We start from the raw sequence: 23665 nt of genomic DNA on the forward strand, positions 1-23665 counted from the left end.
CTAGAAGCACTAAAATTTGCTGAATATAGAAGAATCTATACCAAAGATATACCAAAAAAGGAGAGACTTTCTTTAAAGGTTTCAGAAAACTAGGCTTAGCATACACAGAGTACTAAATGCAGACATTACAAAGATGCCCCTAAGACATGTGCTTTGGGTTCTAGCCCACTAATTAGCAGTCATCTTTGGACCCCTTTCTCTAGGCCCCATATAACTTAAAATTATCACACTTGCGAGACAGCAATTGAGGATAGGGATGGGCAGAGGTCTAAAGAAAAGAAAATGTTCTTTTCCTGGTGAAGCTAACCAGTCTAGAACACTCGCTCGGTATGAAACCACTGCTCCCTAATTGGCTTCTCCCAACATCCCCCTTTCCTATCAGGTTCCTCCCCATCACCCAGACAAAATCTCGCAAGTCGTCTTTAACTCTGGCCTCTCTGCTTCACTCTATCTACCCTCATCAAATCAATACACAGACTGATTCTTTCTCCACAGTCTCTTTCAATTATGGCGTGGAACCAGGTTTGGGGGACTGAAATATACCATTTAGAGAAAGAAGCAAAGGATACAAATAGCTTTTCAAATTTTACAAAACCACCACTAGGATTCTGAGCATGTGAGGGGCCCTGAATTTTTAAGTTTCATTAGTTCTCCAGCAGATATGCACTTGACCTTTTTTTTCATGACTATCATCATCACTTTTTCTCAAGCCCTATCACCACATGCTAAGACTCACACCATTTCTCTCAGCCTCCATTTCCTGCCTACTCCAGGAATTCTAGAGCAGGGCTCTGAGAGACTCAATCCTGCTCAAAAAGCCCAGCCAGATTGCCAACTCTTCACCAAGATAAGGTCCTAATCCACCTTTCCAGGTGAATTTGTCATTGTTTCTTGAAAGAACTTCACCCACTAGCCTGGACTCCTCACCATTCCCTAATCATAGGTGATACTTTCTAGCACCTGAGGTTTCTTGGAATCCTCTCCACACCCTCTCTGCCTATTAAAATTCTTCCTATTTCATTTGAGACCTAACTCAAATACCACCTCCATGATGTCTTTCTTCTTTAGTTCTGAAACCCTTCCCCTTACCTTTAGGCTTGACCATAAGAGTGATAGTGACCATGATAATGATGATAATAATAAAAGCAAAAAGTTATATAGTATATGCTATGTGCCAGGCACTATTCTAAGCACTTTACATAATTTGGCTCATTAATCCTCACAATCACAATTCCATTTTACGTGTGAAATGCAGAGAACCCGTTGCCTCAAGGCCACAAAGCTAGGGTGCAGTGGAGTCAGGCACTCTGGCTCCCACAGCCCCTCCAGCCCACTTCCTTAAGGGCCCCTCACAACTCTGTTGCAATTATTTTCCTTTATGCTAAAGTAGGAAGCTCCTTAAGTGCAGTAACCAAGTGCTCCGTACTTCTATAAGCCTTACAAAGCCTCGTTTGTAGATGCTCACCAAATATGTATATGTTTAGTGAATGACTACATTAACCTGGTAAGATACATCGAGTGCACCTGCCCTAGAGGGTTAATTCAGCTCATTTAATAATTAGTGAATGAGATTTTTTGAATGTGTCACTACAACTTTAGTGGTAATGCCCAGAGGACCTAGTTAAATTAACTTTCTGATCCCAGTTGTATGAAAGCATCAAACTAGGTACTTAGAGACAATACTTCAATGGTGTGCTAAAAGAGAAAGTAAGAAAGAAACTGATTTCAAACATAGGGGCACTAGATCAAATGATCTGTATAAGCTTACAGAAAGTGTTTCGAGAGCCAAGGCAGGCTACCCGACCCAGATATTCACTCTCCCACTTCCCCATGTCTGTTCTGAAGCAACACTCGGCCACTCCCAAAACGTGATAGAAGGCAGGAAGCAAGAAGTGGAACGGAACACAGTCACCAAAGACCAGCATGTATTTACTTAATGCTTACAATCTGCGTAGGAACCTGCACACATACAAGGACACAAGGAAAAGTCTGCAACATCATTATGGTACTTAAAGCTATTGAGATCAAGGGCTCTAAAGGGGGCTGCGGAATGGTCCACAAAGGGACCAGACTCCACCTGAGTCTTCCTTGCATCGTGGTAGCATTTAGATGGCCTCCTGCTCCTCTTCATTGGCACCACAGCTCTAAGTCACTTTGGCAGGGCAGCCTTCTTTGGCAACTTGATGAGATCAGGCCCCTGCCTTATGTTCTCAAAGCTCCCTGCCCTTCTCCTTCGAACTCTTACCCTTGTTTGTCATCACACGTTTCTGTGGTTATTTTAGTCTATCTCCCTGGCTAGGCTTGTAACTCTGAGAGCAGGATTTCTATCTCTTCTGTATCTACAAGACTCACCACTGTGCCTGGCACACAGCACACACTCAAAAAATGTTTGACGGCTGCAGGAACAAACAGTGGAGAGAAAGAGAGTGTTTTATGTGAGAACAAGCATGACACGGTCACAGGATACTGATCACCTATCTAGAGAGTAGGTGACAGTGCGTAGTGGTTAGGCACCCCAAGTCCACAGCCAAACTGCCATGCTCTTCACTTATGAGCTGTATTACTGTGCTTCCATTTTCTTGCCTATGAAGTGGGGATAATACTGTAATTGCCTCATTAGGCTGCTTGTTGGGAAGATTAAGTGAATTAATAATGTATGTAATGTGCTCAGAATTGTACCTGACACATGGCTCTTCTATAGCAAGGGACCATAGGAAAAAGATAAACTTGGATCCCAAAATATTTTTTTCTTCTCCTTTTCACCACCTGTATCCATGTGAATCAGGATCCACAACTGCTATTACTTCTGACACCTTAGCCCTAAAGCCTGCCTATACATATAAACATCAAAACATGAGGATGTAAACATCCCTCATGATTGCTATATACCAAAGGTGCAACATACAGACCATCATTTAGTTCAACCCTCTCATTTTAACATACAGATATCGATCCTACTCTCAGTTTTGCCTGTTCAAAGGGTCTCCTGAGTCTCCTGGTGCCTTAGTATCAACAACCACAAAATAAATGCACTGGTTCCTGTTTTATCAACCCATTGTCAAAATATCAGAAGATCGCTGATGTGGCCCACATCTCTCTCTAACAAAGTAACCAGAAGAGAGTTGATGTTGTACTCATTTTTCCTTATGTGAACTTCTCACGAACAAAAGAATAAGATTACCAGGTTGGGTTTGTTTTTAGGAGAGGAGAGTTATCTACAAAACATAAACCACAGAAGTCCATGGAATGAATATCTATAAAAACACATGATGAGGTGAGAAACTCTGCAAAGAGCTGAAACAAAACTTTTAAAGTCTCTTCCTTGCCTCCCAAGACTTGGTTCTCAGACTTCTTAAGTGTCAGGGCACTTAATTTATAAACTGCTTTTTCCTGAAGACAGCATTAAGTCTTAATTGTCATACACAAGCACAAATAAAATGCTTAATTTTTTATTTTTAGCAACATTTTTCTTCTTTATCATTTCCTCCCATTATAACCAGAGACTGAGAAAACAATATCTGCATTCAACTTTAAAATAAAATTTTAAAATAGGAAAAAGGCAAACATTTCCCAAACGCACAGCTGATTCTACTTTTGTTCTAACTGCTTACAGAAATAAAAATATTCAGTGTTAAACAATCACGAATTAGATAGGTAAGACTAATTACAAACCAGAAATGCAACTGTATAGTTAAAACAACTTGCATTATTCAGTCTATTTTAAGTTTATTCTACTGGTCTGATTAAAACAGAACAAGAATGAATGCATCTTGAGTCTTTGAACACATTGTTAAAGAAAGTCATTCTTCCTGTTCTTCAAGTTTTGAGTCTATTATAAACCACAGATTACAAGGCCTGCAGAGTGTAAGACAATGCATCTGCTTAAAAAATATGGAGGCAACACTAATCATAGAAGAAAGGCAGAACCTCATGTTAGGTCTCTATCTCCATCACTTATTTCTGCCCCAAAAATACTTAAAAATCATCTGGCATCCTCTTCAGAACAAGGTCTAGAAATGACTGTGCTTTTTGGTTAAGGTGATGTCTGCTCTGTAACACTCTCATGTGTTGTCGCTTCACATTTGAATTTGAATTTGAATTTAGGATTTGATATTCATTGAGTAGGCAGCAGACTTTTCTATTTATGTGAGAATTAGTTTAAAATAGAAATCCTCTCTCCATCACTCTCATGGGTGTAATTAGAGTGAAACCACTGGGAGCTCTTTGATGGGTAATTTAGGAAAATTGCAGACAACATCAGCCATGTGTATCTTTCCATCTAATTTGACGGGAAACAGAACTTTCATAATCAGCCTGAAAAGATGTCTTTCCAGAACTGACAGCTATAGCCACAACAAATACACATCTCTTGCTAGTAGTGTCTCAGTACCACAGCCTTCTCCTGCCTGAGGAGAGCTCATGTCCCAAAACAGATATTGCTGAGCTGGTTGTATCTCATTGAACTAGTCCAGCCCCTTGTTAAGCAAACCAAGGAAACACTAAGCCAATATTCTCAGCACACAGAAGTCTAAAGGGACACCTTTAAAGGGGAAAAGGAGAAAATATTTGGTCCCAAGAAAACCTGAGTCCCTAGTCTCACATAGCTGAGTACAGGGCTGTTATGTTACAACACACAGATAAACATAACCTTGTATATCATCTATCATTCATCATCAGAAGGCAGTCTCTGCATAAAGCACAAAAATAGACTCACTTCAGAATACCACTTGAAGAATACATACTCTCAAATGAAATGGTTTCATATTAAAAACTCCTCATACTGACATTCACTGTTTAATTCTGGGTATAATATGAGCTTTATTTCATAAAACCTTTCAAATTAAGAAAGAAAAGTAAAAAAAAAAAGTGAGAAGAGTAGTTCTTTAAACCAAGGACTGAATTCGATCAAGCTTAGAAGGCAAGAACCATAACTTCATTTATTATGAAGATGCAGGTGATAGATCCACTGTAATAGACCAAGAATCAGTGTTTAAATCCTCTTAACACCTATGACCAATCACAGAAAGCCCTTAACTTGCAAGTGAATTCTACTCCAAAAGCTTATTTGAATTCTATTCCAAAAGCTAATATTTAGATTTCTGGAAATAGTTTCCCAAAGATAAAATCTTATGGTTGTTAGTCTTGTAGCCTAGTCCAAAAATGATAATATATTCCATATTATCATTGAAATCAGATATCTGAAATAAAATGTAGTAGAAAACATTATTTCAAAAACTAAAAACTAAAACAAAATAATTAAATAAGTATGTTTGCTTTTTAAATTATTTTCTCTCAATGCTAGTACTTAAGGAAAGGCTAGGTTAGAAAAACATGAGATCAATGAACATGTTTACAATGACTCTAAAGTGAACCCTGAATTATTTCAAATGTCTGACTGGTACTTTATTACATCTAATTCCACTTCAAAATGCATAGCTTTCCTCAATATTTGGCATTATGATTAGGACTAATTTCAAATCTGAGGCAATGGGAGGCAGGGCAAATATGAGAGGAAAAAGATTTTCTCAATGTAAATAGAGCAAAATAATTGGAAGAAAAACGAATGAGAGAGGTCAAAAACTTTCTGGACACACGCAAGAGGAATATGGCCAAACTTGCCAGGTATGGAACCCAACCCAGGCTCCATAAGACAAAAGTGTGGCTCGCTTCCCATGACTTAAGGCAACTTACAGCTGCCTAAGATTTCCTAGGAGGGAAGGAGGTAGACCAGACCATCCATTGTATTCATGTTCGTAACTAGAGCACGCACCTGAGGGACCAAAAACAAAAAAGCTTTTTCCTTTTTGAATATAGTCACCTTATGCTTTTTCAATTTGAAAACTTCTAAGACAGAAGCCACACAGCATGTGAACTAAATCTCAGATCTAGAATCTCATAGTAACTTGTAAGCTACTGTTCTTTGAATTGACTCAAGAATAGAAAGCCAACAATGAACACAAACAGGGAACTGGTTGTTCTCTTCCAGTATTTACAGAGTTGTTGCTTAGAGAAAGCAGAGAAACAAGAGCTTTGCCCACCAGGCAGGTGTTTGCAGAAAGGATTCAGTGGCAATTTTACTGTGCATTAGCCCAAACTGTTCAAATAGATGCCACATGACAGACGTATCCTACAAGAACATAATATGCTTTATCATTCTTAAATGTATATACTTTTTTAAAGAAGTAACCACGTTCCCTAAATACTTTAGTTTACTAATTTCACAAACAGTAGAACTGAAACAAGTGAAGGAAACTTCAACTTAAATAAAAATAATTTAAATCCAGCCCACAGATCTACTGCATACATACCCAATATGTAATATATAGAAGTCCCTCCACCTTCCCTGCAGCTACTGGAAATTTCCCTCTCATTCCGGCTCACTACTGCAGGTAGACCTCACTACTTCCAGAAAACACCCCCTTCACGAACCCTGGCCAGCGATTTCTCACCACCATCTTTTCATCAGCATCAAGACTTGCATTGCAAAAAAAAAAAAAAAGACTTACATTGCAGATTTACTCATAGTAAGGAAAATGAGGAAAAGGGAGAAGAAAGGAAAAGAAGGAGATGAGCAGAGAATTCTCCAAAGTTCTACACACAGGTAATTAATTTCTTCATACAGCAGTTACTGGTACCAGGCACAATGGGTAATATGCAAGAACAGGCAAATATATTACTGACCTCATGGAACATCCTTTGTATGTTACTTCAGATCTTCCAAGCCAGGGGATCACAACTTCAAATATTCCTCAGAAGAACCTTTAAAGCCGTTTAAGATATAGATATCTTGGCTTCTCCCTCCTGAGATTCTGATTTGCCAGATATGACAGGTCTGGCCCACAGGTATTTCTGATACATAATTATAGTTGAGGACCAATATTAGAAAATGTTATTCTTATAGAAGTCAAGAGTTTCAGTACCTGAATTATATCACAGTACTACAAATATTATTCCCTTAGCTTTAAATGATAGTTAATGTAAGAAAGGAGGTCTCCATTCTCAATGAAATTCCAACGGCACAATAGGCTTTGCCAATTCCCGTGACAACCATGTGACAAATGCACCTCTTCTTTCACTGTCTACTTGTAGACACTGAGCTATATTTTAGGGATATAAAAATGAAGATGATAGGGAAGGCAGACACGTAAATACTCAGACCATCGTGTTACAGTAGCAGAAGAGAAATTTGAAACCTAGAGATAACTGGTATCATGGAGAGCTTTGAGTAGGTTTCTAAAAGATGAGTTTTAAAAGTCCTTTTAAGTGCAAATCAGATCATTTCAACTCTAACAGCTTCCCAAGTCATGGAGAATAAAATCCAAACTCTTCCCCTGACACACAAGCACTGGCAGAGACCTCACACCTCATCGCTGTATCAGCCTTTTCACCCGCTGTGCTCCAGCCGCATCGGCTTTCTCTTGGCTCCTCAGTCATACACAAGTTCAGGCCCACCTTAAAGCCTTTGTACTTGCTATTCCCTCTGCCTAGAATGTTCTTCCTCTTCATCAGCTTAACTGTTATCACCTCAAAGACAGCTTCTCTGAACTTCCAATCTGAGCTGGCCAAACACTAGCACACCACCACAAAGCCATTATCACTGACCTTTTATTTCTTTGTTTGTCTCCCCCAGCAGAATATAAGCTCTATGAGGACAGGGATTTTTATCTCTCTCGTTCATTGCTATATCCTTAGAGCCTAGAAGAGTATCTGGCACAGCTGCTCAATAATTATTTGCTCAATGACAGAATGAACAAATGAACCAGATAGAAGGGGAGAGGGAAAGACTATTTCCCATTAAAATGAATAAAGAGTTTTTATTAAACAGTGAAGGCTACAGGAGCCCTCTACTTCCCTCTTTTGACTAAACTACAAGGAAATTCATTCTAAAGTTCTGACCTTGAGCAAGTCAGAGCCAGTTTCTGTTACACGTAACCAAAAAATTCCAATTATTACAATATTGCTATTCTATATACCAGCCAATTAAGACAGAAGGAGGGGCAAAAGGAAGGGAACAGAGCAACAGGAGAGATGTGATCAGAAACAGAGGAAGGAGAAAGAGATGGAAATAGTAGGGGAAAAAAAAGATGAAGATGGAGAGCTACACAGAGATAACAAGGAGTGTGAACGAGTAACGGGCATAAAGGAAAGCCAAGAGCAAAGTGTGAGGAAAGAGGTAACTGGTTACTTCATACATGGTGTTAACTTGGCTACAGGTGTCTACCTGAACAGGGGTGCTGCTAACGAAGAGGGGAAGAAATGGAATGCCAATGATATAGGGGGTTCTTGTCACTCCCTGTTCTGCCTCTTGTGGCAGTTACTTAATTTCTCTAGGTCTCCTAGTACAATGAGGCAGAGGAGGAGGGAAGGGTACGGGTGGGCAGGCAAGGTGAGGGGAGAGCCTATCTAAGGTCCGTCTATTTTTGTACCTTAGGGGAGAATCACTATATACAGCTCCACTGGAGCAGTTCTTCAGAGGAGAAATTACTCCCTGGATTGCTAGAGTAGACACTCCCACCACCATCTCACCCTGTAGTCTTCGTATTTAACTCAAGGTCTAGGTCAACTACTGTTCCTTTAAAAAAAAAAAGTCAAATGAAGTTTATCAAGAAAATCCACTTGCCCACATTCTGGGTAAATCCCCAAATTTTTAACTGTAATAGAATGATCTTAATCAGCAACTAAAATCTAACTTCCTCTTCCATGAATTCAGAAGTAAAATACTGTCATCAGCCAGTACACATATATAAAATTTAATATCTAATATATTTTTTAAACTTTGTGTTAATAATGTCATAGCCCGATGTCAGGATATTCTAAAAGTTGTTGTTGTTTTTTAATTCAAATATCTGACTTGGAGGCAAGTAAACAAAATGATTTTAGAAACTGTTTTAAAATATTAAGCACAAAAAAAAATAAATAAATAAATAAATAAAAAATATTAAGCACATTTTGTCACTATTTCCATTATTTCACAGATGTGTTTCCAGAAAGACAATAAAACTTAAAATTTGGCTCCTGGCAAAATATGCAGCTTGCTGCCAAAACTACAACTCCCTTACAGACACCGAGAATTTTCTCCAAATTTCAGACATTTCTGAAGGTAACAAAATACCACATTCAAACTAATGGGATTTAAGGCTTTCCCAACTCCAAGATAGACAATACCCTGCAACGCTATTAAGAGAGTTACAGCATAACCCTAAATTCTTTGTACGGGATGGGTCCATTCCCATAAGTCTTAATAAGCAGTGGATTTCAAATTGAAAGCACTGCAGCTGAGACCTGGGTTACAGAAGTCAACGGCAGGACCTGGGGTAGGAGTGGTGTGATGAAGACCTCGAGCTTGGAGTCTGTCTGCATCATTCCTCACACACTGTTAACACAAGATCAGTCACCTTGGGAATCTGAATTCCCTCCACGGCTGTCTCCTATCTTGTTCATTCCTTATTCCTTAAAACAACACAGACAGGCACTATGTTAGGTACTGAGGATATAAATGTGAGTAACAGTCATTCCTCTACTCAAGGAGCTCATTCTAGTAGGAGAGAGATGGCAAAGCAAGTAATAGCAAAGAGCTCATTCTAGTGGATTATATCACACGTAATTAATTACAAGACAAGGTGAGAAAAGCTATAATTAAGCCAGGTTCTGGGTCAGATAATAAGAAATGACAAAATAAACAGTTGGGAGGAGAGGAGAGGAGACTGGACCAATTATGGAAAAAACATCAGAAAGTTTCTCTGAGAAAGGAATTATGGGGTTTTTTTTCAATCAATTTACAAATTTCCCAAAGTAAGCCCCACTAATTGACTCACACACCCACTCACGAACGAACTTTAAAGTCTGATTCAGCCTACAGTATGTATCTTCACATGGAAAGGCTTGTCTGTCTGCTCCTTAATTTGAAACTATGAACCACAAATGTTACTCCCCTATTAAATAATTCTCTGAGGTACTACAGCAACTCTAAATATCTCTTTCAGGCTGAACTTACACTTACCTAGCCCGACTATTTACTTTAACCGTGAATTTGCTGACTAACTACATCCCTCGCTTTAGGTTCTCATCATAAGAGCCTGGTTTTCCATAACGAAAATTCAGAAGTCCTATAAGCATTTATTATGGAAGGTGAGGGGGATAGACACCAGGAAGCAAGGCTGAGGCAGAGGCACAGTGAAGGAGAGAACTAAGAAAGATGCAGGGGCAGAGTGGCGCTGACATGGGACCTAGTAGCCAGCACGGGCACGGTCTGAGTTTATTGCCATGGTGACCATATTTGGGGCACTAAGAGTCTTAGGAATAACTCAACACACAGCAACCTCAACGGAGCTGCAGTTAGCTCCTGTTTTATGTAAAATTTCAGAAAGTACATATGGAGAGGGCTTTTCAGTTATTAGTTCACTGTCCGTAATGGGGAAAAGGCCACTATTTTATTCACTATGTCAAAAAGAAATAAAAGACTTGAAATAAAATTTACATAGATTAAAAGTATGCATTCAAAAACCCTTACAAACCTAAGGTTTAAGTTTAGATGTCGTGGGGCTTCCCTGGTGGCGCAGTGGTTAAGAATCTGCCTGCCAATACAGAGGACACGGGTTCGAGCCCTGGTCTGGGAAGATCCCACATGCCGCGGAGCAACTGGGCCCGTGAGCCACAACTACTGAGCCTGCGCGTCTGGAGCCTGTGCCCCGCAACGGGAGGGGTCGCGATAGTGAAAGGCCCACGCAGCGCGATGAAGAGTGACCCCCCGCAGCGCGATGAAGAGTGACCCCCCGCACCGCGATGAAGAGTGGCCCCCACCTGCCGCAACTAGAGAAAGCCCTCGCACGAAACGAAGACCCAACACAGCCAAAAATAAATAAATAAATAAATAAAAGTAGCTATAAAAAAAAAAAAGTGCTAAAAAAAAATCGATGCCCTAAAGAACATGCAAATACATTTCAGATCTAAGCACAGCAAGCAGATTCTCCAATGGCTGTGAGCAGCAAAATCAATTTAATGGATAAAGACTTTTCTTTAATAAAATAGGACAGAATATAAAACGTCAGTATACCTCACCCATTGTAAGGTAAAAATTGTTTCATGAACCTTTTGTTTCAATTATTCTTGTGAATGGTATGTGCATGTCTCTGTGTGTGTGTGTGTGTGTGTGTGTGTGTGTGCGTGTATGAGTATGTGAACTAGGCTGCAATGTAAAACATGTTTCTTACTGTGGATTATAGTGAAAAAAGCTTGGAAAACCCAGTCCTAACTATTTCATGTCACTCCTTGGTTCTCCTGTTTTTCTATCACTCCTGACACTTAGAAGCACTTTAGGACATCCATAGACATCACTGAGGCAAATGTGAGGAAAACTGCCATTTCACCTGGTTGCTACACAAACTTATTGGGGTGTTAGCTCCATCAGCCAGAATTAACGCTTAGATGCTGCCTGGAAGAGAAACTGCATGACCAGTGTATTTGAAACATTGCTTTCCAACTGGAACATCCTACCCTTTCACACTACATGCTGTTTTGAATCTTCTGCAGAATATTGTGGTTTAGACACAGTATTATTACAAGACTAGCACTGCTCAGCTATGCGCTGTGGGTGGATATACCTCCAACTGGGAACTTGGCGGAGGGTTCTAGTCTCTCTCTTTCACTAACTGGATTTGACCCTGGGCAAGACACTTGACCTCTCTGATCTCAGATTCTCCATCTGAGAAAGCAGGACTGGAGCAGGATTTTTTTTTCCTAGTCAGTTTCTTACAGAGATACTTCAGTGGTTCTGCAAAAGTGAGTCTTCTGGGTTTTTTTTAGCACCAAGTCACATGATGATAATGAATAATGTCTTCAGGGCTTTCAGTGTCTCTTTTCTATTTTTTTTTCCATAAAAAATGAATACAGTTAAATTTTTTTAATGCAACTGATTGAAAATTTTTCCAGTATTCTTTTTTTTTTGAGCATTTGAATTAGTTCTTATTGAAAAGTATATGGAGAGTACAAGGACAACTGTTAAAAAAGTGATTGACATTTTTAAACAACTACTTATATGCATAAATAAGGATTTTCCCCTACTGAGAAAAACAAATAATGCTGGGGCTAAAATGAAGACTATCATCCACAATACTGATTTCAAACGTTTATATATATTAACAAAGTCCATTTCAGTTCTCAAATTTTAGAGAGCTATTTAAAACACCTTATTTTACTCCATAAATTTAAAAAAGTAATGCCTCAAAACACTGTGATTCTTGTTGTTATTTCTATAATTAGTACTGACTTCCTAATTTATTTTTAAGCAATCCAGCTTTTTAATCACCCCATATCAAACTTTCAAGAATCGTGGAAGATAACTTGTTTATCAATGTTACTATGTTTATTTATCAATTAAACATTCGGTCATTCATGCAAGTAGTCATTGAGCACTTAGGATGCATCAGACACTGTTCTAGATGCTGGGGCTGCTGTGGGAAACAAAACGAAATTTCCCATTCCGAGCATTAAGAAAGTACATCCTGGGCTTCCCTGGTGGCGCAGTGGTTGGGAGTCCGCCTGCCAATGCGGGGGACACGGGTTCAAGCCCTGGTCTGGGAAGATCCCGCGTGCCGCGGAGCAATTAACCCCATGCGCCACAACTACTGAGCCTGCGCTCTGGAGCCCCGTGCTCCACAACGGGAGAGGCCACCGCAACGAGAAGCCTGCGCGCTGCAACAAGGAGTAGCCCCCGCTCGCCGCAACTGGAGAAAGCCCGCGTGCAGCAAGGAAGACCCAACGCACCCAAAAATAAAATAAATAAATTTTTTTAAAAAGTACATCCCCTTAATTCAGTATGGAAATGAAACAAACGGACATAAGCTTTTCACATAGAAAGTATATGCCTTTTCAAGGCTACTAATGAGATTCAAAACTGTGTGAGCAGACACAGTATCAACCTTGAAATATACTGTCCTAAATACAGAGTGTGTGTGTGTGTGTCTGTGTGTGTGTGTTTACAGCACAGAGGAAACTTGTTAGCAGGAGAAGGGGGAAAAAAAAGACTGAAAAGACTTAAACTTGAGAAACAAACCTTCCGCAAGTGAAAAGCAAACAGCTGACTTCTCTTGCCCACAGCTAAATGAAACATGCAAGGAGAGTTGAAAAAGATAATATCGCTCTATCCATATGCAGAAGATTAACAGAATTTCCAAATTCAAAGAGTCTGAAATTGAAAATGCTTTATGATTTTAGGGAGACTGACCTGCTTAAAGACACCAAAAATGCAAGCCTGCGAGGATAAAAGCCTCTCCGGCCCACTTACATGCACTAGCATTCTTGCCTATCAAGCTATAAAAGGAAGGAACTGCAAACAGGAAATTGCCCTGCCCCAGCCATAAGCCACTCCTCCCTTCCTCTCCACAATTTCTATAAGCAGAAGCAAACGCTACCTGGTAGGTTTACCAAGAAGCCACAGAGGTTGACAGAACACTGGTAGCTGACATCCACTTTATTACTATTTTAATAAATATTTAAGGTAAACACCTTTATTATTTTGAACCCACTATTTTCTTGATAATTTTACCTACATTTTAAATAACATTTGTTTAACCTATAGTTTTTTAATGATAATTTAAAGCAGTTCTGAAATTGCAATTTATGGATGAACTGTGAGTCAGAAATAAGACAGAAACAAATTCAGAGTCAGTTGGCCTGGTTTACCATTTTCCAATGATTTAAACACACATACACACGTTAACCACTTTTAAATAATACTGTCCCAAATATAATTTTTTGTAAAATTCAGTAAACCACTCAGTGTTAAATAATCAATAAGTCCATTATCAGCAGTTCCAATTAACCATCTTTGTATTCAGCCACACAGAAGTACTTATTAATACAGCATTTTGATAAGTAACAGAACTTAAGGTATACGGACTTCCTAATTTCTTACAGAAACTTGGACTGGTGGGTGTGATTTCTAGGGGTCTACATCTATTGATACAAATTAGACACAGGGAAATGACTTCTTTTTTTAAAGGAAAGAGACTGATAGTCACTTTTCAACTTTTTATGGTCCAAATACAGTAAACAAATTTAAAAAACACAAGCCATTCAAAAAGTTAATAAACCTACAAATAAAACTACAGGAATAATCAACCTAGGTACTAATCATTAAAAAATAATTAGTAGGGGCTTCCCTGGTGGTGCAGTGGTTGAGAATCTGCCTGCCGATGCAGGGGACACGGGTTCGAGCCCTGGTCTGGGAAGATGCCACGTGCCGCGGAGCAACTGGGCCCGTGAGCCACAATTACTGAGCCTGCGTGTCTGGAGCCTGTGCTCCGCAGCAAGAGAGGCTGCGATAGTGAGAGGCCCGCGCACCGCGATGAAGAGTGGCCCCCGCTTGCCACAACTAGAGAAAGCCCTTGCACGGAAACGAAGACCCAACACAGCCATAAATAAATAAAAAACTTTTTTTAAAAATTAAAAAAAAAAATGATTAGTAAAACAATGAAATATTTTCACCAATTAAATTTTTATGTTTTTTTATTTTACTGAAGTATAGTTGATTTACAACGTGTTCATTTCTGCTGTACAGCAAAGTGATTCAGTTATACATATATATTCTTTTTCATATTCTTTTCCATTACGGTTTATCACAGGATATTGAATATAGTTCCCTGTGCTATACAGTAGGACCTTGTTGTTTATCCATCCTATATATACTAGTTTGCATCTGCAATTCCCAAACTCCCAATCCTTCCCTCCCCCAGCCCCACCAAGTAAATTTTTAAGTTTTTAGTGTTTATCCCCATTATGCAAAGGTATATAACACTGAAGAGTCCACCTGATACCAAATTTAGTGGAAATTGGCTTAAATATGGTAATATACTCCAAGAGCCTAAAGTTATGCTGACTTTTCTTTTAAATCTATTAATCACACTTCCGGCAATCTAAAGACAAAAATCCACAAAAAGAAGCATTTACAATGCAGAAAGTTGTTTGTCACATTATAAAAAATTTTGAAAAGAATCTAAAATGTTAAACAATGGTATGTACTCTAAAGGGAATATTATTTGGTCACGTAGGTAGCAAAAAAGGCAAAACATATGTAGGCCAAGCGAAAAAAGTTCACAAAACTACACTGCAATTATACCTAAGTAAATAGTTCAAACTTAGAGAGATATAATTACAAGAGAAACTTCCTACTTTTCTTCTATAATGTGGTTATGCCAATTTGTTAGATTAAATTCATGAAATTATCCTCTTTTCAAACTAGATGTTTAAAATAATTTAATCATTTCCCAACCCCTCCTATCCTCCCCGAAAAGCATCCTCCCCTCCATGCCATGCCCCCCATCTGATATTCCCTTCCCAACTTGGCCTGCTGGGGTTGGTCATCCTTGATCCCTCTCAAATCTCTCCAGGTTTGACCCTAGTGCCCCAACACCGACACCAGAAGGCAGGGAGCTATTCACCTTAGTATCTTCAACTCCTAGAACAAGACCTCATGTATGACAAGGCCTGGAAAAACACTTGTTAAATGAATTTTTATCCAAATTTGGCACTTATTACTACCCACTTTTCCCAAATTACTTGTTGCTCATCTTTTCCCCTATTTTAAAGCTAGGCATTCATTCTTTCTTCTTTTTTTATTTCTTTCTTTTTTTAAAAATTTTTATTTTATTTCCCAGAGCCCACCACAATGCTGAGTCGAGCTCATGTGAGCTAAATAAATACTCACTGAACTAACGAATACCTGAATACACATCTCAAAAATGAGAAATTCATTTGCTTTAGACAGGTTCTTCCTTTAGAATGCAGATAACATCCTAGGAGGGGGGAAAAAAACTCATACGCACACCTTCACACCTTCCAGTGAATTATCCTAAGCAATCATCACATTAACAACCATCTGAGTATTACTGAGTCAAGGAAGGATCTAAGTGTGAAATGGGATGGAAAGGAGGGAAGACAAGCAGAGAAAAAGAGGCGAGCAGCCTTCGGCTCTTCAGGGGAAGTAAGACAATGGCTCAGAAAATGATTTGGAAGGCCACACAACTTTCCTGCCTAGAGCACCAGCCATTCCTAAGTGCTTAAAATGCCAGGCACTGCCCTGACACCTTCATGAGCATGACCTCCTTCAGTCCTCACCGCAACTACGTTAGGCGGGGTGTTATTATCTCTGTTTTAACAATGGAAAAAACAGGGGTTTGGATGAGTTAAGTAACTTGGTCCAGACACACAAAAAAACAAGTGAATTCAAGGCCAAGCCTGTGGCTCTGCTGAAGTCTTTGCTCTCAACCACTACACCAGATGGAGAATGGCTTCTTTGCAATTAGTAGTAGACTTAGAGGTATAATATAACTGCTAAGGCCTTAAGTACAGTCTACAAAACAAATAGCAGACATAGATATGGTTAGAAAGTCTACAAAACTTAGACTTGTCATCCCTGATTCAGACATGACATCTGGTTCAGGCCAGTCCCAGTTAATCCATAATTAGACCCCTTATTTAGCAATACAAGGCCTTAACAAGTGCATTAAGGAACATACAATGTGGTAACCAGAATCCTCCACATAGCTGAAAAAATTCTTAATTCTTTAACTCTGAATTATTTTCCAATCCTTCAATCATCATGGCCTGCTCCAAATTCTCCTTGATCTCTTTACCATAGTTCTGTGAACCGAAAACAGTACAGAAACAAGTGAGGATTTGGTCTCTAAGCATGTGGCAAGAGCCTAATTAATTCATGCTTTTAATTTTTTAAAAGCCATCTTCTTCAAATTCATATGGGAGTATTTTGGATGCTATGATAATCTAAGTATCCTAACTCTAAAACAGAAACTGCACTGAGTATTGTCCTGGAAGGGAAACATCTTTCCAACAAAGTTGGCCTGTTCTTAAAATCTGAGCCCTCCATCTCAAGGAGCACAACGTCACAGCTTAGGGATAAAGAGATGCTTCACGAGTGGGGACTGCCCCGAGATGGGTGCCTGTCATCTGCTGAGCGCCACTGTGATCTCCAGTGGCCACATCATTCCAGCAACTCTGGCTTTCAGATCACCCACAGAGAAGGGTTTGTGGATTTCCTACTGAACATGATGTTCTGTATTTTATCTCCTTTTTGATACTCATGACACCTCTAGGAGATAAAACATAAAAAGGCTCTCCCTCACTTACAGATAAGGAAATAGAAACACAAAAGCTTCTGTGACATACTTAAAGTCATGATCTAACAGAGAAACCACAGGCAAAGCCCTGACTCTGTAGGTACATAATGTCTGCACAAGATGTCACACTCAAAAGCGAGGTATGATAGTTGCACAACAATATGAATGTACCTAATACTACTGAACTATACACTTAAAAATGCTTAAGACTCATCAAAGAAAAAAAGATTTTTGGCAACTATGTATGGTGACAGATGCTTACTGGATTTGTTGTAGTGGTCATTTTGCAATTATTTACAGATACTGAATCATTTTGTTGTACCTCTGAAACTAATATAATGTTATATCAGTTATACCTCAATAAAAAATAATAAAAAACAAAGAAAAAATGATGAAGATAGTAAATTTTACACATAGTATTTTACCATAATAAAAACAATTGAAAAAAAGTTTATCAAAAGAGAAGCAAGGTAGTGATGTGCCTTTGTATACAGGTACTGCCCTTGGTCTATAACCTTTGCTTTGATTCTGCATCTTTAAAGACCATGGTTGAGGGACTTCCCTGGTGGTGCAGTGGTTAAGAATCCGCCTGCCAGTGCAGGGGACACTGGTTCGAGCCCTGGTCCGGGAAGATCCCACATGCCACGGAGCAACTAAGCCCCTGCGCCACAACTACTGAGCCTGCGCTCTACAGCCCGCAAGCCATAACTACGGAGCCCGAGTGCCACAACTACTGAAGAGCCCATGCTCCACAACAAAGAGAAGCCACCGCAATGAGAAGCCCGTGCACCGCAACAAAGAGTAGCCCCCGCTCGCCACAGCCAGAGAAAGCCCACGTGCAGCAACGGAGACCCAATGCAGCCAAAAATTTTTTAAAAATAAATAAATTAAAAAAACAAAAAACATGGTTGGCTCAATCATTACTGCAAATATTTCCAGTAATGAGGAAGACATGACTTTAAACTTTATGTCCAATTTGATCCAATTTGATCATTTTCAGTTTCTCTCTGAAGTTACCCAAAGAAAGTTACCTTCCTTCTTTCTTTCATATTTTATCGTTCCATTATTCATTCATTCAGTAGATATTTATGGAGCGTCTACCATATGCCAGGCACAGTTCTAAACTGATGCTCAGTGTTCAAGTACTGAAATAGTTCCATTCCAGTTGGTAAGTCCTCCAGCCCCCTCCAGGCTGGCCACCTTGTCTCTTCCCTGGGACCCCGCCCCTGACCCTGGACTTCCCCATGATTCAGCACAGCAGAAAGGCCCCACTGTGGCCAGCTTCCAGTTCAACTGGTGAATGCCTGGGCCTAACCCCTGATTAAATAGTTTATCACCTCCTAGACACAGCCATGAACAAAACTGACAAGGTCCCTACCCTCTAGTCTAGGAGAGAAATAATAAACAAGTAAATACACAAATGAACCAGATAATTTCAAGTAGTAGAGTGCTACAAAAATAATGACTAAAACAGAAAAGGGCTAGAGGGTGACTGGAGGTGGAGAAAGCAAGGTAAAACTCAAGAGAAAGTCTCTCTGAGGAGGTGACATCAGATCAGAAGGAAGAAGCAATGCAAGAGTCTGAGGTAAAAACCTGAGGTAAGAGAGAGAGAACAGAAATATCAAGGCCTTCTGGCAGGAGCACACTTGAGATTCCATGGCTAGAAGGCCAGTGTGATGGGAGCATCTTGAGTAAGGAGATCACAGAGGGAGAAAGGGCCAGATCAGGGAGGACCTTAATGGCATTGGTAAGGAGGCTGAATTTCATGCCAAGAAGAGTGAGCGATCATTAGACAGATTTGAAAGAGGGCAATGATCTAATTTATAGTTTTAAAACATTACTCTGACAACTGTGTAGCAACTGGGTTAAAAGGAAGCAAGGGTGTGAAAAGGAGACAATGTATGAAGCTGTGGTGGGCATCCAGGTGAACGGTGACAGTGGCTTGGACGAGGTGATAGCAACAGAGAGGGAAAGAAGTATTCTGACTCAGTATGTGTTTTAGAGTTAGAAATTACTGATGAGTATAATGTGGGAAAAGGAAACAACAGGAATCAAAATGACTACTATCCTTTGATTCAGTAAGTTGCTGATGGTAGCTCATTTACTAAAAAGGCAATGAGTAGGGGAATAAATAGGTTTGTGGAGAGAAGGAATAAAAAATTCTGCCACAGTAAATGTGACATATCATTTAGATATACTGAGCTATCAAACAGGCCGTTAGATATTTGACCTTGATAATAATCCTGTGAAGTAGACCAGAAAACCCTGGTATTAACCAAATTTTACAAATGAGAAAAATAAGGCTCAGGGAAAAAGGCTTGTCTTAGTACAAATTAGTCGTCAGTGCCCCTTGATAGAGGGTTGATATCACATATTAAAAAGAGGAACACTTTCACTGCTGGGGATTCTGAAAAATGCACATGTACATAGCTCACCCCATTTGGCTACACAGCTACTCCAAAAGTAAAAGTCTTTTATGTCCAAGAAGATTCCCCCAGGAGATTATGATTTATCCAAATAGCAAGATGTAATAATATGAATCTTAGCTGAGATGTATGTATAATGCCATTACTGTCTTCTTAAAATACTTGAGTCAACAATTAAATGCATACATATAATACAGAGTAAGGCACAAAATTCTCTTTAAGGAAAGTTTACAATTCCTGGTTCTCATTTTTATTAAGGGTTGTATCAAAAAAGCTTTCTGGGGAACACATTTCTAAAATTCGAAAAGAAAATCAACTGGGAAATGACTAGTAAAATAATAATTACACTGCTTCTCAGGACGGTAACCAGCATGTAAGACAAGCTCATGCTGCCCTCAGCACTCCCTCAGGCTGCTTTTCTTTCATTTGGCTGCTTTAAAGTGGTGGAAACTTCTGCATTAGAAGATACATTTTATCCCCAAGCTCAACACATCTATTAGCACTAAACTTCCATTCAAAATTCCAAAGGTGCCATGCTGAAATTAAGGAAGACACTAAAAACAGGAAGGACGGGCATTAAGAAAGAAAAAAAGAGAAAGAAGGGGTGAAGGAGGGGAAGAGGGGGAAGGAGCGAGTAGCAAATGACCTCTTCCTGACGGCAATCCCTGTGACAAAGGACTCACGAATAACATGCTCAGAAACATCACAAAACCCCTCAGGAAGACACGCTTGTTTACGTGGCTTGAATCCAGAGGTTATTACGGACTCTCCATATTTTAAACACGGTGTCAATTATCAGTTTCAAATAAACAGTAATTATCAAAGTGAAAAATAAGCATGCCTGCTTAATTCAGCTTACCAGCACTTTACTGAACCTTCATGCCAACAGCCAGCTTTTCATGCATGCTCTTAAAATAAAAGCAAGAGCCTGGCTGGCGCTACAAATAACCCTAGTATCCTCAGAATTGGAAGGAAACTTAGAGGTCATTATGTCCAACCCTCTCATTTTACAGATAAGGAAACTAAGTAAAGCTAAGAAAGATAAAGTGGCTTACCCCTCATCCCAGAGCCACTTCAGGATGAAAAACTGTGTTTCTGATTCTTAGTCATGATTCCAAATACTATAGCATGCTGTCTATGGAGCAAGAAAGAAAAGTACCACAAGGGATGGCCCAAGGCTTTACTGTAGCCACATCCTGATGAGAAAAGGTGGACAGAACTGGGCATCTCAGTTCTGGAAAAAAGGCCCCGGGCTGCAGTCTGGCTGTCAGCCTGCACTATCCTCAGCCTACACCCTGCAACAGCTGACAGTCTTTTCAACAGCACAGCTGGGCTTTTTCCCCCAAAGCTTTTGGGTTGATGTGGCAGAGTTTGATGTCTAGTAGCTGGTGCCTCCTTCCATCAAGGTCTTCAGAAGGAGGTCGTTGAAAGGTCATGCAGCAGTGAGCTTCCAGGCTTTAGAGAAACATCGACCTTCCTGAAGGATGAGAGGGAAAAGGATACCTCTCTCCCCTGCCTGCCCAATCCCAGTATATATAGAAAATTCTAGAAGTATTCACAACAAAATTGTATAGCACATTCATGTGGAACTCACATTTACATTTTAGTGCCTACAGAGAACAAAATTTCTAATCAAAATTATTTTTGAAAAGTCATGTCTAGTCATTAGGGAAGTTGCAATATAAGCAGGATTTATATTCAGTTTGCTTACTGCAAACACTTGTATAGATAAATAAATGGACTGATAATAATAATAATAATAATAATCCTCCCCCATGCAATCAAGGATTTCCTCTTATCCCCAAAAAAAGGAAACCATTAAGTCTTTAATAATCTTCCACTATATATTTTTTTTCTGTAAATATCCTTTCTGGGTATTCTTTTTATTAAAAACACCTATACAACTACAAGCTACACATTGCAGTCCCAAGATTCTCTCATTAGCTAATGGAAAATAAGATCCAAGAGTAATCAGACGATCAATACTGGTCCACACTTTCCATTCCAGATCAACTCCCAAGCTGCTAATAATCTTCACCATCTCCCAATTCCACTGAAAAAGTGGCCTGGATTTTGTTTGACAGTGTTAGCATTCCATTGGCCTGATTATAGAAAATAATCATGAAAAAAGTACTTACGGCATAAGCACCGATCAAAAATGCTGCATTTGCTCTTTTCCGTTGGTCAAAACAGGTGTAGTGCACAATTTTCTTTCGTGATAAACTGTATGACTAGAAAGAGGGAATAAAAAGAGTTAGTGTAACCATAGAGACAATATTGAAATGTACAAAAAAACATCGTCTCTTAACTTTCAAAGACATGTCACAATCAGTGAAATTTAACAACTTTCGACTTCAATTTCTATGGCATTCATACATAAGTAGTACAGGATGGAGGGTTACTAGCTCTTACTTTTTACAGCTCAATCATAACGTAAGAATTAGCACTATACCAAATATATTTCTCTCCAAGAAAGGAGACCGATACAATGGGAGATAAATTATTGGCATCTTTATTATAGCAGGAATCATTTTTGAAGATTTACTCTTGATCTTATATGTAAAGTCTATTCATCCTTTTTCATTCCCTAACACACCACACCCACTCCCAGAAAATTTATCTATGCTTTTCATATTATGCCATTTGTTTTTAAATGTGTCAACCAATCTATTTTCCTCTCTGAACATTTTTAAATGTCTATATTAACCAGAGCACCAATATTAATATTTTCTTTTTATAATGTTCTATTAAAAGATCCCCTTTTAATTACCTGAAAATAAATGGTTAACGGAAAAAAATGAACCATCAAAAGGATTATGTCAGCAAACATCTTAATACAATAGCCATATATTAAATTCATGGACCCAAACGAACAGTTATTAAGCACCAGCTGCTATATGCCAGGCAATATGCTGCATGCTCAACTAAATCCAAAATAAGCAACATAGTATGTTGTATACATGCTAAACATGAAAAGAAGGTAAAAACAAAATGATCTGTTAAAATGAAATCAAATTATTAGTAAAAATTCAAACATAAAACAATGAGAACATGATACAACTCAGTGAAATCCACTCCATTTCCTCATATTTCAAAACAGTTATATGGTTTTCCTCATATTTCAAAACAGACAAATGGTTTTCAAAATACAGACACATAAGTACATTTTAATATTTATCTATAAATTCATACCGACTAGAAAGGCAGCTTTTTATACTCTACACACTAACCACAACCCACAGCATATTTGCTTTTAGAGGCCCCTTAAAAATGTAAGAACTCAACTACATACCTTTCCTTACCCTGCTATTTTCTACAAGGAAAAGAAACTCTTCCACAACTCTGAAGTTTATTCTAAGATGAAACAGCAACATTCTGGCTTTAATGTGTAACCACAGAAAACTTAGTTCTATGCATCATGGCTGTAAGCCTAGAAACCCTCACCGCCCCAAGTCAGGCATTTCTTTGATAACCAAGAATCACGTTCTGAAAATGGCATTCCTCTTTTATTTTATTTTTTTAATTTATTTATTTATCTTTGGCTGTATTGGGTCTTCGTTGCTGCATGCAGGCTTTCTCTAGTTGAGGTGCACGGGCTTCTCACTGTGGTGGCTTCTCTTGTTGCGGAGCACAGGCTCTAGGCGCACAGGCTTCAGTAGTTGTGGCTCGTGGGCTCTAAGGCACAGGCTCAGTAGTTGCGGCACACGGACTTAGGTGCTCTGCGATATGTGAGATCTTCCCAGACCTGGGCTCAAACCTGTGTCCCCTGCATTGGCAGGTGGATTCTTAACCTGCGCCACCAGGGAAGTCCAGCACTGCTCTTTTAAATTGAACTTTGAAAAATAAGTGTTTGCCTCAAAACTCTTTGAGGTTTGGTCTCTTATTACCAAAGTCCTTATTTCCAGACAAGCTTACTAAAATACTTCTATGATATAAAGTTTAAAAGAGTACATTTAAAAACAATAATAATAAAATTTTTAAAAAGAGTACATTTTATTCAATTCAGGTAGTGGAGTTAAAGCACACAAGTTATCTAAAGACTTCAAGGTCACCATCAGTGGTGTTGACACTTGTCTACTTGCTTTCTCAATTTGGAATTGTTACCTG

General features: G+C 39.1%; 1 protein-coding gene across 8 annotated transcripts in view; it reads right to left on the reverse strand.

The window, feature by feature from the left end:
• CDC14A (cell division cycle 14A) overlaps nt 1-23665 on the reverse strand; it is a 171241-nt gene that overhangs the window by 118706 nt on the left and 28870 nt on the right. For all 8 annotated transcript variants that reach the window (XM_082452072.1, XM_082452073.1, XM_082452070.1 and 5 more), the window contains one exon: nt 21697-21789. In XM_082452072.1, coding sequence (XP_082308198.1) covers nt 21697-21789 — 93 coding nt within the window. The remainder of the gene's footprint in view (nt 1-21696; nt 21790-23665) is intronic.

This window comes from Balaenoptera physalus (genome assembly GCF_965194825.1).
Source record: "Balaenoptera physalus genome assembly, chromosome: 1".
NCBI lineage: Eukaryota > Metazoa > Chordata > Mammalia > Artiodactyla > Balaenopteridae > Balaenoptera > Balaenoptera physalus.